The sequence below is a fragment of the Medicago sativa genome, chromosome 3, assembly GCF_051527215.1.
Source record: "Medicago sativa cultivar Bolivia chromosome 3, Bolivia_mono, whole genome shotgun sequence".
Lineage (NCBI taxonomy): Eukaryota > Viridiplantae > Streptophyta > Magnoliopsida > Fabales > Fabaceae > Medicago > Medicago sativa.
Genome location: NC_140751.1, coordinates 8,935,096 through 8,954,156, shown reverse-complemented (window position 1 = coordinate 8,954,156; position 19,061 = coordinate 8,935,096). Strand labels below are relative to the sequence as shown.

General features: G+C 36.7%; 1 protein-coding gene across 2 annotated transcripts; it reads left to right on the top strand.

Annotated features, from left to right (window-relative positions):
- Nucleotides 1-3,650: 3,650 nt before the first annotated feature.
- Nucleotides 3,651-17,945, top strand: LOC146935478 (transcription elongation factor SPT6-like). 2 transcript variants are annotated; one of them, XM_085750671.1, is made up of 18 exons: nt 3,651-3,784; nt 3,909-3,962; nt 6,289-6,403; nt 6,498-6,579; nt 6,687-6,759; nt 6,975-7,074; nt 7,219-7,393; nt 7,488-7,682; nt 7,773-7,898; nt 8,094-8,474; nt 8,570-8,680; nt 8,765-9,532; nt 10,808-10,952; nt 11,059-12,221; nt 12,314-12,520; nt 13,222-13,561; nt 14,843-17,286; nt 17,406-17,945. In XM_085750671.1, the coding sequence occupies exons 1-17, from the start codon at nt 3,739-3,741 to the stop codon at nt 17,242-17,244; spliced, it is 6,483 nt and encodes a 2,160-aa protein (XP_085606797.1). In that variant the 5' UTR covers nt 3,651-3,738; the 3' UTR covers nt 17,245-17,286; nt 17,406-17,945. The 2 variants fall into 2 exon arrangements, with proteins under 2 accessions (XP_085606797.1, XP_085606796.1); XM_085750670.1 differs by having other exon boundaries at nt 6,286-6,403.
- The last annotated feature ends 1,116 nt before the right edge of the window (nt 17,946-19,061 follow it).

Genomic DNA, 19,061 nt, shown 5'->3' with positions numbered 1-19,061 from the left:
AATTAACGTAAAGCGAGATGATTAAAAACAACGAAGCAGACGAGAGTTTTTATGTGAAATGACCAAAACGCCCCTAGGGACTAAAACGACTAAAAACGACTCAAATGCAATTTTAAAATGATTTTTTAACAAGGGATTAAAACAAGGGATTAAAGCAAGAGTTTATACAAGGGAATTAAAAGACTCAGAGACAATTTTTAGAATTTTAAACAGGGTTTTCACACATGAAAAGACTAAAATGCCCCTAGGGGCAAAACTGACTCAAAATGACTTCAAATGCAAATTTTGAAATGGATTTTGACATAGAATGAAACAGAGACTCATTCAAATCAAATGAAAAGACTCAAACAATTTTTTAAAGGACTGAAAGAAATTTTAACATAGGAAATGACTAAAATGCCCCTAGGGGCTAAACTGACTAAAAAAAATGATTCAACTGATATTTTTTGAAATGAATTTTGACATGAGATTGAAACAGGGACTTATACAAACCAATTTAAAAAACTTAAACAATTTCCAAGGATTAAAATGAGTTGAATGCAGGAAATGACTAAAATACCCTTTTTCATGAATTTTGCAAACAATATTGAAATAAAATGCAGAGAAGGATGTAATTACTCAGAGGCATATCAAATGACTTGAAATGCAAGAAAAGAAGAATTGAACTAGTATTTTTAGGTCCAAAATTAGGGTATACCAATAATACATACTAACACATACCCTAGGGAGATGCCTCGTCTGATTCCATCACCAAATGTATTAGCTGCTTTGAGGGGTATGCTTGGAGGGAGTTCTGCTGGGGTCGATGTTGTTGCTGTTGAGGATCCAGATGCTGCTACTATAGGAGTATGACCCCTTGTGTTGTGGGAGATCACTTTCCCCGTGGTGAGCCGAAGTTAGGAGGACTGTTTGTGACAATATTGAATGATGTTATGGAGAAGGGCCCTAATGTACCTGTTGTGGCTTCCCCCACTAAAGAGTTTGGGGAGCGCTTTGCTGACATTGTTATGTCAGTCTCATATGATGTGAGTTTAGAGGAGATTCCACCTCCACCGAGGTCTCCTCCTTCGTTTGTAGACTTAGGGAGTTCACATTCTTAGTTGGAGATGTATGAGCCTGCAGCGTTAGAAGATCCTGAGGAGGACATTATGATGGTTATGTTGAGGAGTTTTCCCATATGGTTGAGGATTCTGCTAGAGGTAGCCAGGGAGTGGTTTGCTAGTAGGCGTCACAACTTCCCTTAGTACTTGATCATTCAGACACTAATGGGCTAGATTATATTTTGACTGGGTTACGACGTAGCTTTCTTTTGGGGCCTTGTATTTTTGGCCATCTTTTGGGTTATATTTCGTATACTCATAGGAAGTAGCTTGTTGATATGCTGACTGGGCAGGAAATCTCTTTTTGTATACTGCAGTAGGGCAGGTCTTTGAGCTAATGCTTGATGTCATGTTGGACGGACCATGCCTAACCTTCTTTTGAGATCACACTATCTTCGATATGGCTGTATAGCGGGCAGAACCCTTTAACATTGCTGCCACTGATGCACCTTTTATTATTATTATCAACCGGTATCAAGTCGTCAGAAATATTTTATCTCAGAAAATATTTACATCGATTTTTATTTGAAGAGATATGACGATATTGACATTTTCAATCCATTGGGTTGTGTTTTTTTAAAAATAAAATAAAATAAAATAATTACACACGCGTTGTTTATAAAAATTGGGGCATTACAAGATCTAAACCCAATCTTATTGTTTTGTTTATTATTACACTTTACTTTAATTGTTGAAAGCCTAAAATAATTTCTTTTATGTTTACTCAAACTAGTTTTCTGTTTGGAAAGATGTTGAAAGTACCAACACCATAATTCTTATAGGTAAGATACTTGCACTTATTTTTGTAATTAGAAAAACAAACCATTCTCACGTTTATCAGCCACATCAAAACCATGTCTCAGACAGACTTTCAAATCTACAAATATGCGAACTTGATTCCTAACCATAATTCTAGACCTTAACGACCATTACTAAGGTGAGGATCCACATTAAGTTTTAGGAAGTCCTTAGGAGGGTCTGGCCATTTACATTATACTACCTTGTTTTGATTCATTTAAGGTCAATTGGAATGACGAGGATGCAAATGATTATGAATCTAGGAAAATATTTGACAAAAGGAAAATATTGAGACTTAACAATACTCTTATCGTATGAAGTTAATTGAATTTCTCGATGAAAGAATCTTGAAATAGTCACATAGATACTTGAAAACATTTAAGTTCCTAATAAACCATATCCTATACATTAGAGCACAATCAACTTCTAAACCATCTTTGTTAGTTGTATTGAGAAAATTGGTAATACAATTTAAGAAATAAATATATATTTTTTTTACAAAGGAAATAATTATTCCTAATAAACCATATCCTTTACATTAGATAGAGCACAATCAACTTCTAAACCATCTTTGTTAGTTGTATTGGTAAAATTGGTAATACAATTTAAGAAATAGATATTGTTTTTTTTTTTTTTTTACAAAGGAAATAAATATTGTTATACTATTGAAATTATACTAAGGATAAAAACATACCATATTTAGTTTGCCCACAACACCAACAATATTTCTTTCTTAGATTGAATTACTTATTTGACTGGTCAAAATTCGTATGGTGAATCACATATAAAATTATAGATTTTGACCAATCTAAAATTCTCTAAAATAATGTTTAAAATGCATGTTAAAAAGTGTTTTATTATTTTTTTAGTGTTAACTTCTAACTTTTAGAATAAGCCTGTGTTTGGTGTACCGGTGGGATTGAAAAAAACTCGGTTTGCATAGAAGTTACAATTAGTAGAGTTTGGTTTTTGCTTTAAAATTTGCATTGGGAGATGTGTTTCACCGTGATTCTTGGATGCAAAAGCTATACCAAACACACAATAAGTAGATTTTTTTAATCCGGTGTTCAGTTGAAAATTAATTAAAACCTAAACAACATAATTGTTGTACTCATGATCAAACTCAAATTCTCTTTTAACAGTTTGTCGTTCGATAAAGTTCGTTAATCATTTACTCCCTCGGTTTTAAAATTGGTGTCGCTTTAGCCAATTACACACATATTAAGGAATGGAATAAAGTAGTCAAATGTCATAGCAATTTTACCAAATTATCCTAATCAACTATTGGTTTGCTTTTCATTAAAGGAAAAATAATACTTTGGAAGTAGTGTAACATAGTATTAATTGAAGAGTATAATTGAAAAGAAAAAGTTATTATTAAACTGGAAACTGAAAGTGACATTTATTTTGAAACAATTTTTTTTTGCTAAAACGACACTCATTTTAAAACGGAGGGGGTAATATTTAAATTGGTTAAATCACCACAAAAAAAATTTAAATTGGTTAAATGTATTATTATCTTTATCTTTATTCAATAATTACATGTGGAAGCGTGACATGCACAATGCCACTTGTACCCTCCAACAAACTAGACACCAAACCCAAATTTCTTCACCCACAAAATGACTAACATACCCCTCTCTCCCAATTTCACCAATGGCACACACCCGTAAATACCTCAAAACCCCAAGGACACGATCGTACATCCAAATCCCATCTCTATAACTTCACACATTCCTCACTCTCTCACTCACACTCTTTTCATTTCTCAAAATCACACCAATTTCATTTCTCCGAAACCCTTTCTTCAAGAGTTAGGGTTTTTCCATTTCGAGCAACAATGGCGAGAGTTCGAAAAAATCCTCAACCCGAAGATGATGAACAAGGTTCAAAAATCTTCACATTGCGTTTCTCTATCTTCACACATTTCAAAATTTTCAATTATTATCCATTTTTTTTGAGCTAATTTCATTTCTACGGTTTGATTTGTGTTTTTTTTTGGCTTTTCAGAGAGCATTCGAAGGAAAGGGAAGAGGAAATTAGCTTCTACTGTTGATGACGATGGTAACGCCATGAACTTTGACTCGATTAGCTTCGTTCACTGTTCTCACTGTGAAATTGTTTTCAATTTTTTCTTTTGATTTTGTTGTTTTTGTTGCATGTGTTGATGGTCGAGCTAAATTTTTGTGATTTTTTAAGCATAAGCGAAAAAATGTAGCTATATATTTTTTGATTTTTAAGTATAAGTGAAAAAATGTAACTATATTTTTTTGATTTTTAAGTATAAGTGAAAAATTTCGTCTAAAAAAGAAGTATGAGTGAAAAAATGTAACTATATTTTTTGATTTTTAGTATAAATGAAAAATGTAACGATGCTCTTAAAAAAATGTAATGATTTATTTCTATTTTAAATATGATCAAACAATTTTTGTTTATATTTTTGTGATTTTTTAAGTATACGTGAAAAATGTAATGATGCGATTTTTGACTCGAATAGCTTCATTCACTGTTCTCACTGTGAAGTAGCTGCACGTGTTAATGTTTGAGCTAATTTTTTTTTTTGTGATTAAGTGTAAGTGAAAAAAATGTAATTATATATTTTTGATTTTTAAGTGTAAGTAAAAAATGTAACGATGTTCTTATATGAAAGATGTGATGATGCGATTTCTATTTTAATTATGATCAAACAATTTTTCATTATATCTTTGTGATTTTGAAGTATAAGTGAAGAATTGAATGATGCAATTTTTATTTTGAATATGATTAAACAATTTTTATTTTAATGCCATGAACTTAGACTCGATTAGCTTTATTCACTGTTCTCACTGAAGTAGTTTTCATTTTTTATTTTATTTTGTAGTTATTGTTGCATGTGTTGATGTTTGAGCTTAGTTTTTGTGATTTTTTAAGTACAAATGAAAAATTTAGCGATGCTGTTATGAAAGAAATGCAATGATGCGATTTTTATTTCAAATATGATTAAACAATTTTTATTTAAATGCCATGAGCTTAGATTCAATCAGCTTTATTCACTGGTCACACTGTGAAGTAGCTCAATGAAGAGTTCATTCAGTAGAAGTTGTCATGTAATGATGCTATTTTTATTTTAAATATGATCAAACAATTTTTGGTGATATTTTTCTGATTTTTTAGTTTAAGTGAACAATGTAATGATGCAATTTTAATTAGAGAATATGATTAGACAATTTTTATTTAAACGCCATGAAATTATATTCGATCAGCTTTATTCACTGCTCTTACTGTGAAGTAGCTAGGCATGGCAATGGGGCGGGGTGGGGACGGGTTTTACATTCCCCATCCCCATACCCGATTCTCATATACTTACCCGTTACCCTACCCATACCCAACGGGGATGAAAAATTGAACCCCATCCCCGTCCCCAACGGGTTCGGGTATCCCCGCCCCATCCCCGTCCGCGCATTGAATAATATTTTTTAATAAAAAATATAAGTTTTTTTGCAACCCCTAGTGAAATATTGTATTGCATTATCCAACAATATGTTCACTTTAACATTTTTTAGACCGATTGATTTAGTTGCTCCTTTAAATATCAATGGTAGCTTTTATAACACGGCAATTATCAAACAAAATAACATGACATATCAACATAAAATAGTTTTCTGCATTTGGGACGGGTTTGGGTATGGGTTCGGGGTGGGTACCTATATACCCGTTACCCGTCCCATACCCGTGTTTTGAAATCGGGGAAAACCCAAACCCATACCCAAACCCAGTCAAAACGGGGAAAACCCGTCAAATTGGGTTTGGTTCGGGTGGGTAACCACAGGTATGGGTTTTGTTGCCATGCCTAGCTCAGTGAAGAGTTCAGTCTGTAGGATTTTTTCTTTTTTTTGTAGTTATTATTGCATGTGTCGATGTTTGAACTATGTTTTTGTGATTTTTTTAAATACAAGTTAAAAAAATGTAATGATGCTATTTTTGTTTTAAATATGATAAACAATTTTCGGCAATCTTTAGTATTAGTGAAAAATGTAATGATGCGATATATATATTTTTTATTGAAATGCGATTTTTATTTCGAATATGATAACAAACTTTGGTTTTATTTTTGTGATTTCTGAAGTACAAGTAAATAATTAAAAATGTAATAATGCTAATTTTTGTTTTAAATATGATAAAAAAACTTTTGTTAGTTGTTGTCAAGCACATGCATGGACATGAGAATAATTATCCAAATTAATTATCTGTATTATTAGAGTGATGGGTTTCATAAGTTTTTTAATTATACAGTATTCTTGTGTCTAGCTTGAGTAGTATGTATGATTTTTAGGTGGTGTAAGACTGTAGTATTGAGGATGTTGCTGGAACAATATTTGATGATTTATTTTTTGTTGACTTGGTGAAGCAGATGAAGACTTGGATGAGTTTGAGGTTGATGGGTTTTTAGTTGATAATGTTGAAGATGAAGAAGATGGCGGCGAAGAAGACAATCCTATGAAAGCACAAAAGAAGAAAAAGAGAACGTTGTTATATTTTCCTGCCCTTTAATGCATCAAGTTGACATTTCTGCATTGCTTAGCATTGACTCAAGATTGTGTTTTTATCACCCATTTTCAGGAGATCGTCAAAAAACATTGTTCTTGACGATGATGATCTTGAGTTAATCCGTGAGAACAAGCGCTTGAATCAAGGAAAAATGGTTAGCTTTTGCTTCTTTATAACTGGTACTTCGGTGATTTCTAATTAAGCACCAGAGTGATTGCTTTTTGTTATTATTTATCATGTTTCTTCATTCGGTTTTTGTAGAGTGATGGAAAGTTGAAAAGGCTTAAAAAGTCCGGCGTAGATGCTGAGCCGATGGAACATTCTTCTGACGAAGGTGACTAGTATCAGCTTGTGGTTTTATCATCCTTTATTTTGTTTCCCTTTTTTATGATTATTGAAGTATCATATGATGCCTGCTTGTTGGACAAGTTTGACATGATAATCATCAATTTGTTTGGAACAATTGTGCCTAACTTATCTTCAGTTTTCATCCAGTTATTTTCCTGTGCTATTGTTTGTAAATTGATTTAAATAATCCATGGTTTTCAGGATCTCTTTTTGATGATTTTTCTGAAGATGAAGATGATGATATGTCAGATTTTATCGTGGACGAAGAGCCTGTTGTCTATGGGAAGGGAGATTCTCTCAGGTATACTATTGTATCACGAGTAACAACATGAATGCTTGTGGATTACATACTGATATTTTTTATACTGGCTCTCTGTTCTAATGTCATAACTTTGACTGGTAAGTCAGTATCCTTTTAATATTGGATTTTGTTCTTGATTTATAGACAAAAAAAGTTTAAAGACATGAAGCATTCATCTTTGCTTTCAAAAGAAGCCAAACAAAGATCTGGCAAGTCAGGTCTGCCAAAAGAGCACACAGCGTCTGGTGATCCTAAAAATATGCACGTAGCTGGAGAGGGCAACTCTGTAGCTGATACAGACTTACCTGAGAGGATGCAGGTCATGCTTTCAAAGTTTTTGTTATTTACTAATATATCTGTTGTTAATCATAATTTTGATTCAAATAAATTTAATTCATCTTTAATTTCTACAGATAATTGAGGACACTGTAGGATCTTTTCCGGTTGACAGAATGAGTATCGAAGAAGAAAGTTCTTGGATACTACGTCAACTTGTGTCCAACATAAATCCACTGTTCAGCGAGGCCAAATCCTGTGGACTAGTTGATACAGTAAACAGGGAGGATATTGTTAGGTTCTTGGAATTGTATCATATAAAGAAATATGATGTAAGAATCACATTATTAAATTACTTTTTTGGTTTACATACACTAATCAAAATTCCTTTAGTTTTCTAATGTTTCTTTTCTACATTTTAGATTCCGTTTGTTGCAATGTACCGTAAGGAACAGTGCCCTACTCTTCTGAAAGATGGTAAACAGGATGATTCGGAAAATACATCAATGGATGATGGTGAGGGAAACCCTAAACTGAACTGGCACAAGGTAATTTTAAATTTTATGTTTTTATGGTTGGATGTTATGGATTAAACAAACAGTAGTCAACATTTCCTTTTTGAAGGATTTATGTATTGTATAAGAAGAAATATAAATAGTTAAAATTGCAAATTAAGTGAATGAAAGAACTTATAGGTATTCCAAAAATACGAACATGATGAAATGGGTTCGTTTTGGGTGTAGATACTCTGGATAATCAAGGAATTGGATATAAAATGGCTACATCTTCAGAAGCGGAAGAACATGCTCCAAAGATACTACAACAAGCATTTTGAGGATGAATGCCAAATGTCTTTCCTTGCTGAGGAATCCAGTTTCCATAAGCAGATTTTTGACTCGATCACCATTATGCTCGAGAAGGCTGAAACAGAGAGAGATATTGATGATGTTGATATGAAGTTTAATCTGTATTTTCCACCAGCTGATGAATTCTTAAGCAGTGGTTATAAAAGGCCTCTGATGAAGACATACTATTCGGATTGTAGAAAGGCAGGATTGTCTTCACTTGCTAGGAAAATTGGAAATCCCGAGAAATTTGGTTCTTTAGTTACTCTTAACGAAGCGGTAAATTTTGGCTTTTGTTCGCACATGCCTTAATATTTTCATAATTCCATTTGTTTTTTAATTGATAAATAACTGGAGAGTTTCTTGGACACTAGGGAATGGTTAGTGAAGAAGATCCAGAGGAATCTCCAGAGGAGATGGCTTCAATATATACGGGTGAAACTTTTCAAACTTTAGAAGCTGTACTTAAAGGCGCCAGACACATGGTATTCTGTTGATTTCATCAATTGGCCCTTCATAAGTTTATCAAATTAAATTGACTTAGCTTACGCTGTAGTTTTATTTTTCAGGCTTCCATGATGTTAAGCTGCGAGATACCTTTCAGGAAGTATGTCCGCAGCATATTTATGGATAAGGCTTTAGTATCAGCTAGCCCTACATTGAAAGGAAATACAGCAATAGATTCCTTTCATGAATTTGCTGGATTTAAGTGGCTGAAGGACAAACCTCTCTTGAAGTTCGAGGATTCTCAGTGGCTTCTCATTCAGAAGGCCGAAGAAGAGGAGCTTCTTAAAGTTGAAATAAAGTTGCCTGAAGATGCAGTAAAGGAGTTGATGACAGTCTGCAATGATGCTTATCTAAAAGACAGTGAAGGAACGTCTACTCAACTTTGGAATGAGCAGCGTAAATTAATCCTGCAGGATACCATTTCAAACCTTCTTTTGCCTTCTATGGAGAAGGAAGCACGTGCATTGTTAAATGCTAAGGCTAAAAACTGGTCACTAATGAAATATGGGATGCAATTTTGGAACAGAGTCTCTGTGGCACCGTATCAAAACAACGACAATGCTGCTGCAAAAGAGCGCGGAGTAGTGGCTTGTTGTTGGGGAAATGGTAAGCCAGGTACAACATTTGTGATGTTGGATTCGAAAGGCGAGTTGGTTGATGTGATGCATGCTGGGTCTCTGACATTGCGATCTCAGAATATCAATGACCAGCAGCGCAGAAAAAGGGATCAGAATTGTGTCCTCAAGTTCCTATCAATTCATCGACCAAAGGTTATTGTATTAGGAGCTGCCAATGCATCCTGTATAAGGTTGAAGGAGGACATCAATGAGGTAAGTTGCTCTTGCGTCTTACTGGATGGGCCTATTTATTTGTATTATTGATTTTATTCCCGCCTCTCCAATAAGTGATGACATTTTATGGCTAGAGTGAAACTGTTACTGTATCCTGAACTGATATGCGGGAACCTAAATGTACTCTTGTAGGTCCCAAATGAGACATTACAATGCGTAAATGTTCTTGTTGCTGTTTCTTTCTCTGTTTTTTCCCTTTCTATCTGCTTTGGTTAGGATGGCATATACTATTCATATTTTCTTCGGGTTTCATGCAGAAGGAAGCAAGGGCCTTGCTGAATGCTAAGGCTAAACTTCATTATTTGTATAATGTGATGCTAATGCTAAACCTTTGTGAAATTTAGTGGTACTAGGGTTATACATAGTAGTTTAGTGGTATTGGATTATAGGTTGTTCTTTATTATTAGAGTTAGAACTTTTTTTTTTGAAGACGCTAAATTAGCCCACCAAAATTGGAACTAGGGAGAACTTGAGACCTTGAGGAGAAGCACACTCCAAGCTCCCAAGCCAACACCGCAGGCCAACCCAAGCGGGTTATTAGAGTTGGAACTTATAAGTAGAGCCGTTGTTAGGGTTTAAAGTAGTAGTTTGGTGGCATGTGGGATAGAAGTAGTAATTTGGTGGTATCAGAGTTAGGAGTGTCCCGGGTGGCATGCCATATATTCTGATTTCTTTGGGTTTGCATGGGGAAGAAAGCAAGAGTCCTGCTGATGCTAAGGCTAATACTGGTTATTGATCTAGTGTGGGATGCATTGTGGAGTATAATCCCCGTTGCTCTGTGAGATACCCTTATTTTTTTTTTAACAATTTGTTTTATAACGTAATACATATTTTATATAGTCACACATGTCACATTTTTGAAAGCCATATTGTATTGAGATTTTACATTAGTATGAAAATGTGGCTTGGTTCGTTTACTTGAGTAAAACCTTAATGAATTGCAGTTCCTGTAATTTATACTATAATTTCTGCATTTTGCAATCATGCCTTCAGAGGTTATTAATGTTCTCCTTTATAATATCATTTTCAGGAACAACTATTTTGTTGATAAAAGTAATGCAATGCTGTATCTTAATTATCTTTGGTTCTTATTGTTACTTTGTTGATAAACGTAATGCAATGCTGTATCTTAATTATCTTTGGTTCTAAGTGTTACTTGTGCTATTTTAGTTGTATTATGCACACGAGTTGGTACCTTTATTTTGTTAGTTGACACGGCAATTTAGCAAGTTTTATTTGATTATTGTCAATCAGATTATTTCCGTGATGTCGGAGGACAATTTTCAAGACGCCAGTCAAGAGATGAATGGACTACCAACAGTTGTATTGGGGGATGAAGGTTTGCCTCGTCTCTATGAAGAGTCAGAGATTTCAACGAGCCAGTTTCCCAGACAATATGGTAATCAATTGATTTGTTTTTTTTCTTGCATCCATTTCCTTTTCCTAACATTTAAGAGTCTCTTTTTGGATAATTATATGGTGGTTCTGTTTTTTAAAATATTTAGGCATTGTCAAGAGAGCTGTGGCTCTTGGACGTTACCTTCTTAATCCACTGGCAATGGTTGCAACACTCTGTGGAGGCAATAAAGAGGTACTGTCTTGGAAATTGGACCCTCTGGAGAGATTCCTATCAAGTGATGAGAAGATGGAGATGATCGAATGGATCATGATAGATATTACAAACCAAGTAGGTATAGACATAAATTTGGGAAGTAGACATGATTGGCTGTTGGCACCTTTGCAGTTCATTTCTGGTCTTGGACCCACGAAAGCTGGTATGTTGCTCAGAGAATTACTTGGAGGTATAGATGTGAGAAATCGAAAGGACTTGGCTAAAGTTGGACTGAAAACAAAAAGGGTTTTCTGCAACGCTGTTGGTTTTTTACAGGTTTCTTGTGATGACCCAAATTTTGCTGATACTGCTGGCAATGTCCTTGACCGTACAAGAATTCATCCAGAGTCATATAGTCTTGCTGAGGAATTAGCTAGAGCTGTTGTTACCAGACATTATGCTGATGCCAATGATACGCAATTGAATGCAATTGAATGTATTCAAAATGATCCAAAACTGCTGGAGAGTTTTGATATAAATGAATATGCAGATGGGCTTGAAACAGAAACAGGTGAATGCAAAAAGGCCACTCTTTTGGACATAAGGATGGAACTACTCCATGGATTTAAAGATCCCAGGAGCCCTTTTCAGGAACCAACTCAAGATGATGAGTTCTATATGGTAACTGGAGAAAGGGGGGTTGCACTGGTTGAAGGAGAAAGAGTTCAGGCAACAGTTCGTCGTGTACTGGCTCGTCAGGCATTCTGTGAGCTTGAGTCTGGAATATCTGGAGTACTGTTTAAAGAGGATTTTTCAGATGATATTGGGGATATGCCGTTAACGGAAAAATTGCGCGAAGGTGTTGTGCTTAAATGCAAGGTCAAACTAATTGATAAGAGTAGATGCCAGGTTAATCTGACATCTAAAGTGAGTGAGTTTAAGAGTGTTGGCGATCAAAGTTTTCGTGACATGGATCCCTATTATTGTCAAGGAAATATCATCCTGCCAAGTCTACAAGAGTCAACAGATAAAAAGGATCTTGCTGAGAAAAATTTCTTGCCTAGAAAAATTTCTCATCCTCATTTTCAGAATATAACTGCAGATCAAGCAAAAGAGGTACTTATTTGTTGCTTGATATTTGTGTTCATTTAAGTTTCCATTTCCAGGAACATCATTGATATTTATTCCATCTTTTCTTTATTGAATAGTTCCTTGCAGATAAGGCTGTCGGGGAATATATTTTCCACCCAAGTTCAAGGGGTCTATGTTATTTGACCTTATCTCTTAAATTTTTTGATGCACTTTATGTACACAAAGACATTGTGGAAGGTGGGAAGAGTCATGATATGAATAGATTAGTTGAACTTGGGAGTACATTAAAAGTAGGAGACGAAATATTTGAGAACATAGATAAGGTCAGTGTCTTTAACTCATATATCAGATGGCTTTATCCTCTAGATGTTTCTGTTTTTTGTATGGTGCTTCACTGTTTGGGTTCATACAATCAGTTTATTACTCTTGAAATTTCTTTTCTCGGTATGTGTGTTTGTGCTCTGTCGTGCAATGAGTCATGATATGAAGGTCACTGTTTCTCAGGTTATGGTTTCCGATATCATGATTTGGTGCGTGCGCGTACAATCACACATCAAATACATATATTTTGCACTGTAAATATATAAGAGGAATGCTAGCAACACTCACTTTTCAACACTCTCTCTATCACTCACTATTTTATTGGATGAAACCAATGTATGTCCCACCACTTTGTGTGAGTTCTATTTCCAAAGTGTAGACCCACAATGATTTAAACTAATAAGAGAGTGAGTATTTGTGAGAGTGTTCAAAAGAGAGTGTTGCTTGCACTTCTCAAATAAATAAATAGCAATACATTCAGGACATGTTTGGTAATTAGTGTTTGATTATGATAGACTCTGGAACCATCAGTTAATTTTAAATTGGTCATTAGTGTTTGATTATGATAGACTCTGGAACCATCAGTTAATTTTAAATTGGTCATAAATAATTGATTACCTTGAGAAGATTTTTGATTTCTACTTGTTCATATAGAAATTCACTTCGTTTGTTCGGTCAATAATTTCTGCTGCTATGACAATAGGTTATTGAACTCTATCTCGATCCATTGGTAGTTCATCTGAAAGATTTAATTAATTTCCGAAAATTTAAGAAGGGCACAAAAGCTGAAGTTGACGAACTATTAAAACATGAGAAGGAGGAACATCCAAACAGGATACCATATGGCATTGGCATTTCATATGAGCATCCTGGCCTTTTCATATTGTCTTACATTAGAAGTACAAAACCACATCATGAGTTTATTGCTATCCATCCAAAAGGATTCAAGTTCAGGAAGCAAGTATTCAACAATATTGAGCAGGTGATGGGATATTTTCAAAATCATATCAATGATGTTCCACAAGCAAAGGACCAATCAAAAGGTAAAGCAAGATCTCTATCTATGTATCTACTTATTTGAACTAACATTCTATATTAACACTTTTTTTAACTAGTTAAATTTATGTCCAAGAGTGTTTTTTTTTTTTTTTTTTTTTTTTTTTTTTTTTTTAAATTTGGGGAGTTAGTCAAATTTATAGGTTTTCAAAGTTCATTTGATAGTAAAAGACTTTGCATTACTACAATCTCTTGCACTTGATATTTTTTGTTCGTACTAAAGCTTTCTTTCATTCCACAATATGTCTCACATGCATTATTCCTCTATTTTTCTTTTATAGCTTTATGAAATTAAAATTGTTTATGAACCTATAACTATCCGAATTCTTCTCTTTTCACTACTAAATAAACATAACGAGTCTTTCTTATTTTTCCAAGAAACCATGTCTTATATTCTATATTACTGGCTCTTATACGTGCATCATGAGATCATACTTCCATATAATGCGTATTTCCATATAATGCGTATTGAATGTAGTTTAGAAAATAAAATGAGTATGCTCCATTTAAGCTGTCTTCTTAACAGCAATCCTGTGCTAGTAATTGCTTATCTTTCGAAAATTGGATGGATGCCGAACATGAATATGGTGGTTGTCGATATATAAATAAATAGTAAATAATTATATTTACGTTGTAAATATATTTTAGCTTACTCTCTAAGTTACTTAGGATAGAATATTATGTTGAATATTCATTCTGTAAATATATCATAGCTTAGTCTCTAAGCTACTTTACTCCTATATAATAAATCTTTCGTTGAGCTATTCTGACACACGGTTTTCATCATACGTCTCTCTTTTCTCTCTTATTCAACAGTGGTCAATGGTGGATCAACTTCCCTACATGCTATAGTGGTTATTTTCATGACATGGCCTTTTCTTAAGAATGGCAGATTTAAACTACATACATGCACGAAACATTTGTGTCTATTTTGTTTTAGACATGTTAAACAAATTTCATCTTCATAAATATTGTTGCACGGTTATCAAATTTTAAGTTTTTATTTGTTTCTAACAGTTTTTCCACTGTCGTGCATTATTTGTTTTTTTTTTCTTTTTCAATACATTTATTTTTATCATATTGTCAAATGCGTTATCATTACTCATTCAAACATACCCGGTCGAAAGTGGCAAACCTTCATCTTTTATTTGGAGGATTTTAGATTCCATGAACATGTTATTTTCTAGGAGAATCCAATATTGTTAGTTTTACTCCATTTCTTGTTGTGTACTTTGGTTGGTCTGACTCATCTATTCTATGCCTTTCAGATTACAATGACAGTGGAGGTGGTCGCGGCCGCGGTCGTGGTGGTGGGGCATGCCACAAATGTGGTGAGTCGGGTCACATGGCTAGGGAGTGCACCCAAGAGGGTGGTGGAGGTGGAGGAAGGGGTGGTGGCGGATCATGCTACAAATGTGGTGAGTCTGGTCACATGGCTAGGGAATGCACCCAAGAGGGTGGTGGAGGTGGAGGGAGAGGCGGTGGCGGCACATGCTACAAATGTGGTGAGTCGGGTCACATGGCTAGGGAGTGCACCCAAGAGGGCGGTGGAGGTGGAGGTGGAGGAAGGGGTGGTGGTGGATCTTGCTACAAATGTGGTGAGTCTGGTCACATGGCTAGGGAATGCACCCAAGAGGGTGGTGGTGGAGGGAGGGGTGGTGGCGGTGGTGGCACATGCTACAAATGTGGTGAGTCGGGTCACATGGCTAGAGAGTGCACCCAAGAGGGCGGTGGAGGTGGAGGAAGGGGTGGTGGTGGATCTTGCTACAAATGTGGTGAGTCTGGTCACATGGCTAGGGAATGCACCCAAGAGGGTGGTGGTGGAGGGAGGGGAGGTGGCGGTGGTGGGACATGCTACAAATGTGGTGAGTCCGGTCATATGGCTAGGGAATGCACCCAAGAAGGTGGTGGAGGTGGAGGGAGGGGCAGCGGTGCGTGCTACAAATGTGGTGAGTCAGGTCACATGGCTAGGGAGTGCACCCAGGAGAGTGGTGGTGGAGGGTGGGGTGGCAGCGGTGGACGTGGAAGAGGTCGTGGCCGTGGACGTGGATCTAGTCATAGTTCTTTCTCTCATGATGATAACGTTGATGTCAACGATGGTGGTGGGGGTGGATGGGGAGTAACTGATGGTGGTAGTGGATGGGGAGGGACTGGTGGTAAAAGTTGGGGTGGAAATAATACAAATGAAGAAAGCAATACTGAAAAAAGTGGTTGGGGAGTCGCAGCTGCTGATAATAGTGGATCTGGAAATGAAAATTCTGGATGGGGTGCTGCTCCTGGGAAGAATGGAACTCCCTCTGGTGGCGGGAGTGGATGGGGAGCTACTGGTGGTAAAAGTTGGGGTGGAAACAGCTCAAACCAAGAAAGCAATACATCAAAAGGTGGTTGGGGGGCCACAGCTGCCAATAATGATGCACCTGAAAATGAAAAAGCTGGATGGAGTGCTTCTCATGGGAAGAATGAAACTCCCTCTGGCGGCGAGAGTGGATGGGGAGCGACTGGTGGTAAAAGTTGGGGTGGAAATAGCTCAAACAAAGAAAGCAATACAACTGAAGCTGGTTGGGGAGCCACAACTGCCAGCAATGGTGGGTCCGGAAATGAAAATTCTGGATGGGGTGCTGCTCCTGGGAAGAATGTAACTCCTCCTGGTGGCGAGAGTGGATGGGGAGGGACTGGTGGTAAAAGTTGGGGCGGCAACAGTACAAACCAAGAAAGCAATACGGAAAAAGGTGGTTGGGGAGTCACAGCTGCCAGCAACGGTGGAGCTGGAAATGAAAATTCTGGATGGGGTTCTACTCATGCGAAAAATGCAACTGCTTCTGGTGGTGAGAGTAAATGGGGAGAGACTGGTAGTGGGAGTGGATGGGGAGGGACTGGTGGTAAAAGTTGGGGTGGAAGTAGCACAAATGAAGAAAGCAATATAACAGAAAGTGGAGGCAGTGGCTACGGAGGTGGTGGTGGACGAGGAGGTGGTAGAGGTGGTGGTGGGGCGTGCTTCAAGTGTGGTGAGTCGGGTCACATGGCTAGGGAGTGCACCCAGGAGGGTGGTGGAGGAAGGGGAGGTGGTGGACGAGGAGGCGGAAGAGGTGGTGGGGCGTGCTACAAGTGTGGTGAGTCGGGTCACATGGCTAGGGAATGCACCCAAGAGGGTGGTGGAGGTGGTGGACGAGGAGGCGGAAGAGGTGGTGGGGCGTGCTACAAGTGTGGTGAATCTGGTCACATGGCTAGGGAATGCACTCAGGAGGGTGGTGGAGGCGGAGGGTGGGGAGGCAGTGGACGAGGAGGCGGAAGTGGTGGTGGGTCATGCTATAAATGTGGTGAATCAGGTCACATGGCTAGGGACTGCACTCAGGAGGGTGGTGGAGGCGGAGGGTGGGGAGGCGGCGGCGGTGGGGCGTGCTACAAGTGTGGTGAGTCGGGTCACATGGCTAGGGAGTGCACCCAGGAGGGTGGTGGAGGAAGGGGAGGTGGTGGACGAGGAGGCGGAAGTGGTGGTGGGGCTTGCTACAAGTGTGGTGAATCAGGTCACATGGCTAGGGAGTGCACCCAGGAGGGTGGTGGAGGCGGAGGGTGGGGAGGTGGTGGACGTGGAGGCGGCGGTGGTGGAAACTGTTACAAATGTGGGGAGTCCGGGCATTTTGCGAGAGAATGCCCAGCCAGCACTGCTTGAAGTTCGCTGCCTACTACCTATATGCTGGTTTATCTTTTGCAGGTGCATATTTTTTTATATTTTAATTTAAAGGTTCTGTTTTGCAATAGCTTTAAGGAGGTGTCTGTTGGACCTCATTATCTGTTCTTACTCTTTTTTTTTTGTTTTTTAATTAATAACAGGTTGGGTATTATTTTGTTAATGCGTCGTGATATGGTGGGATTGTGAAATTCTATTTTGGTTCCTCTCAAACAAAATCTGCTCTGACTTTCCCTGTTCTATGGTGAAACGTGTCATCTCACTTATCTTATGAAAATAAATATATCAGAAGGAAGTTTCGGGCTCAGTTGCCAGTAATCTTGGTTGGACATGGAAATTTAGAATTCAGGATGAACTGGTTCTCATGGTAAGATTGCTATTCCCTCTAGTCGTTAGAGTGGATGTGGAGAGACTATTGGTAAAAGTTGGTGATAATTTTTTGATGTTAATGCCTTTTAGTGGTTGGTATTTCCCTCTCTAGAAGTAAACTCTCTTGTTTAGTTTGCTGGTACTGTTATTTATGGCTTCGAATGTAGTTACAAAACATGGCTAATATTTGCAGTCTAGTTTGATTCCTCCATTATTGACATCCAGAGGGAACCTTTTCCGATTGCTCTTTACATAAATCTTTCTCCCTCTTGTCCACCCAAAGGAAAAAAGATTGTCCATAGCATTCTGTTTGATTGGAATTGTCTTTTATCTGAATTTATGTTACTTGAGTTATGTTGGGTCACTAGGGTAATGGGCAGTTAAAATAAGAATTGAGAAAAATAGTAATTCTTGGTCATTTGTGTAAAAGAGAAATTCTTAAAATGAGATAATTCTCTTTGAAAAATTGATCAGTCATATTGCTAGGCATGCGACCTTTAAATCTAGTAATTTGCATGAGAAGTATGCTGAGATTTATTTGTCTTTTTAATTTGATCTATTGGCATTACATTGGTTCGATTATTTTTCGTGTGAATCTTAAATGTAGTATTTGATTCTTAGGTCCTTGAATGAAAAATGCTCTCTGTTGCAGTATATCCAATATTCCTAAGTTTTGCTTTAAATCTAAATTGCTTCCATGCGTTTGAATTTAAAGAGCTTACTACTTTCAAGAAAAAAGAGCTTACTACCCCTCTTGCAATGAACATGGTTATCGTCTTGATCTTAAACTCAGCTGTGATTTGCATATAGACGAAGTTAACAAAAGGCACATCTATAGAGCTTTATTCGTTCCGGATTATTTTACTTATCTAAATAACTTTTATGTGAATTCACTTTGAGGAGCTGGATTGAGACACCAAATGACTGCATTGATGGTGTTAACTTTGGTGCTTAACAGGCCACGTGCTTGATGGTCACAATCAATTAAATTCAATGGTGGATTAGGTAGTCAAGTAATTCTACCTTGTTCATGAAAAAAGGAAATTGTTAGGCGATACGCTCTAAACAGGGTGCGAGTTTACAGTGAGTTTATAATGACAGGCATTTTTTTTTCCTTTTGACAAAATTTAATCACTCTATTTCATGTCTATTAACTTTAATAAATACAGTTTATTTTTTTCTTTTTATAAAATTTAATCACTATTTCATAAGATACTTGTGCATAATTTTTGTAATACATAAATTGTGTATAGTATCTAAACATCTAGTCTAAAAAAACGTATCTAATCATGACTTATCGTCTTGTAAGATAAATTTGTAATATTGTGTTTTAAAAAGTTAATGTATCTAATAATTTAAAATAAAATATATTTACTGAATTCATAATTTTTACAGAATTTTAATGAATAATTTAAAATAAAATTTGTACT

Coding starts and splice junctions, on each gene's coding strand:
- LOC146935478 (XM_085750670.1), top strand. CDS start 3,739: ATGGCGAGAGTTCGAAAAAATCCTCAACCCGAAGATGATGAACAAG. Junction 7,899..8,093: donor CTAAACTGAACTGGCACAAG/GTAATTTTAAAT, acceptor TTTTGGGTGTAG/ATACTCTGGATAATCAAGGA. Junction 13,562..14,842: donor AGCAAAGGACCAATCAAAAG/GTAAAGCAAGAT, acceptor TATGCCTTTCAG/ATTACAATGACAGTGGAGGT.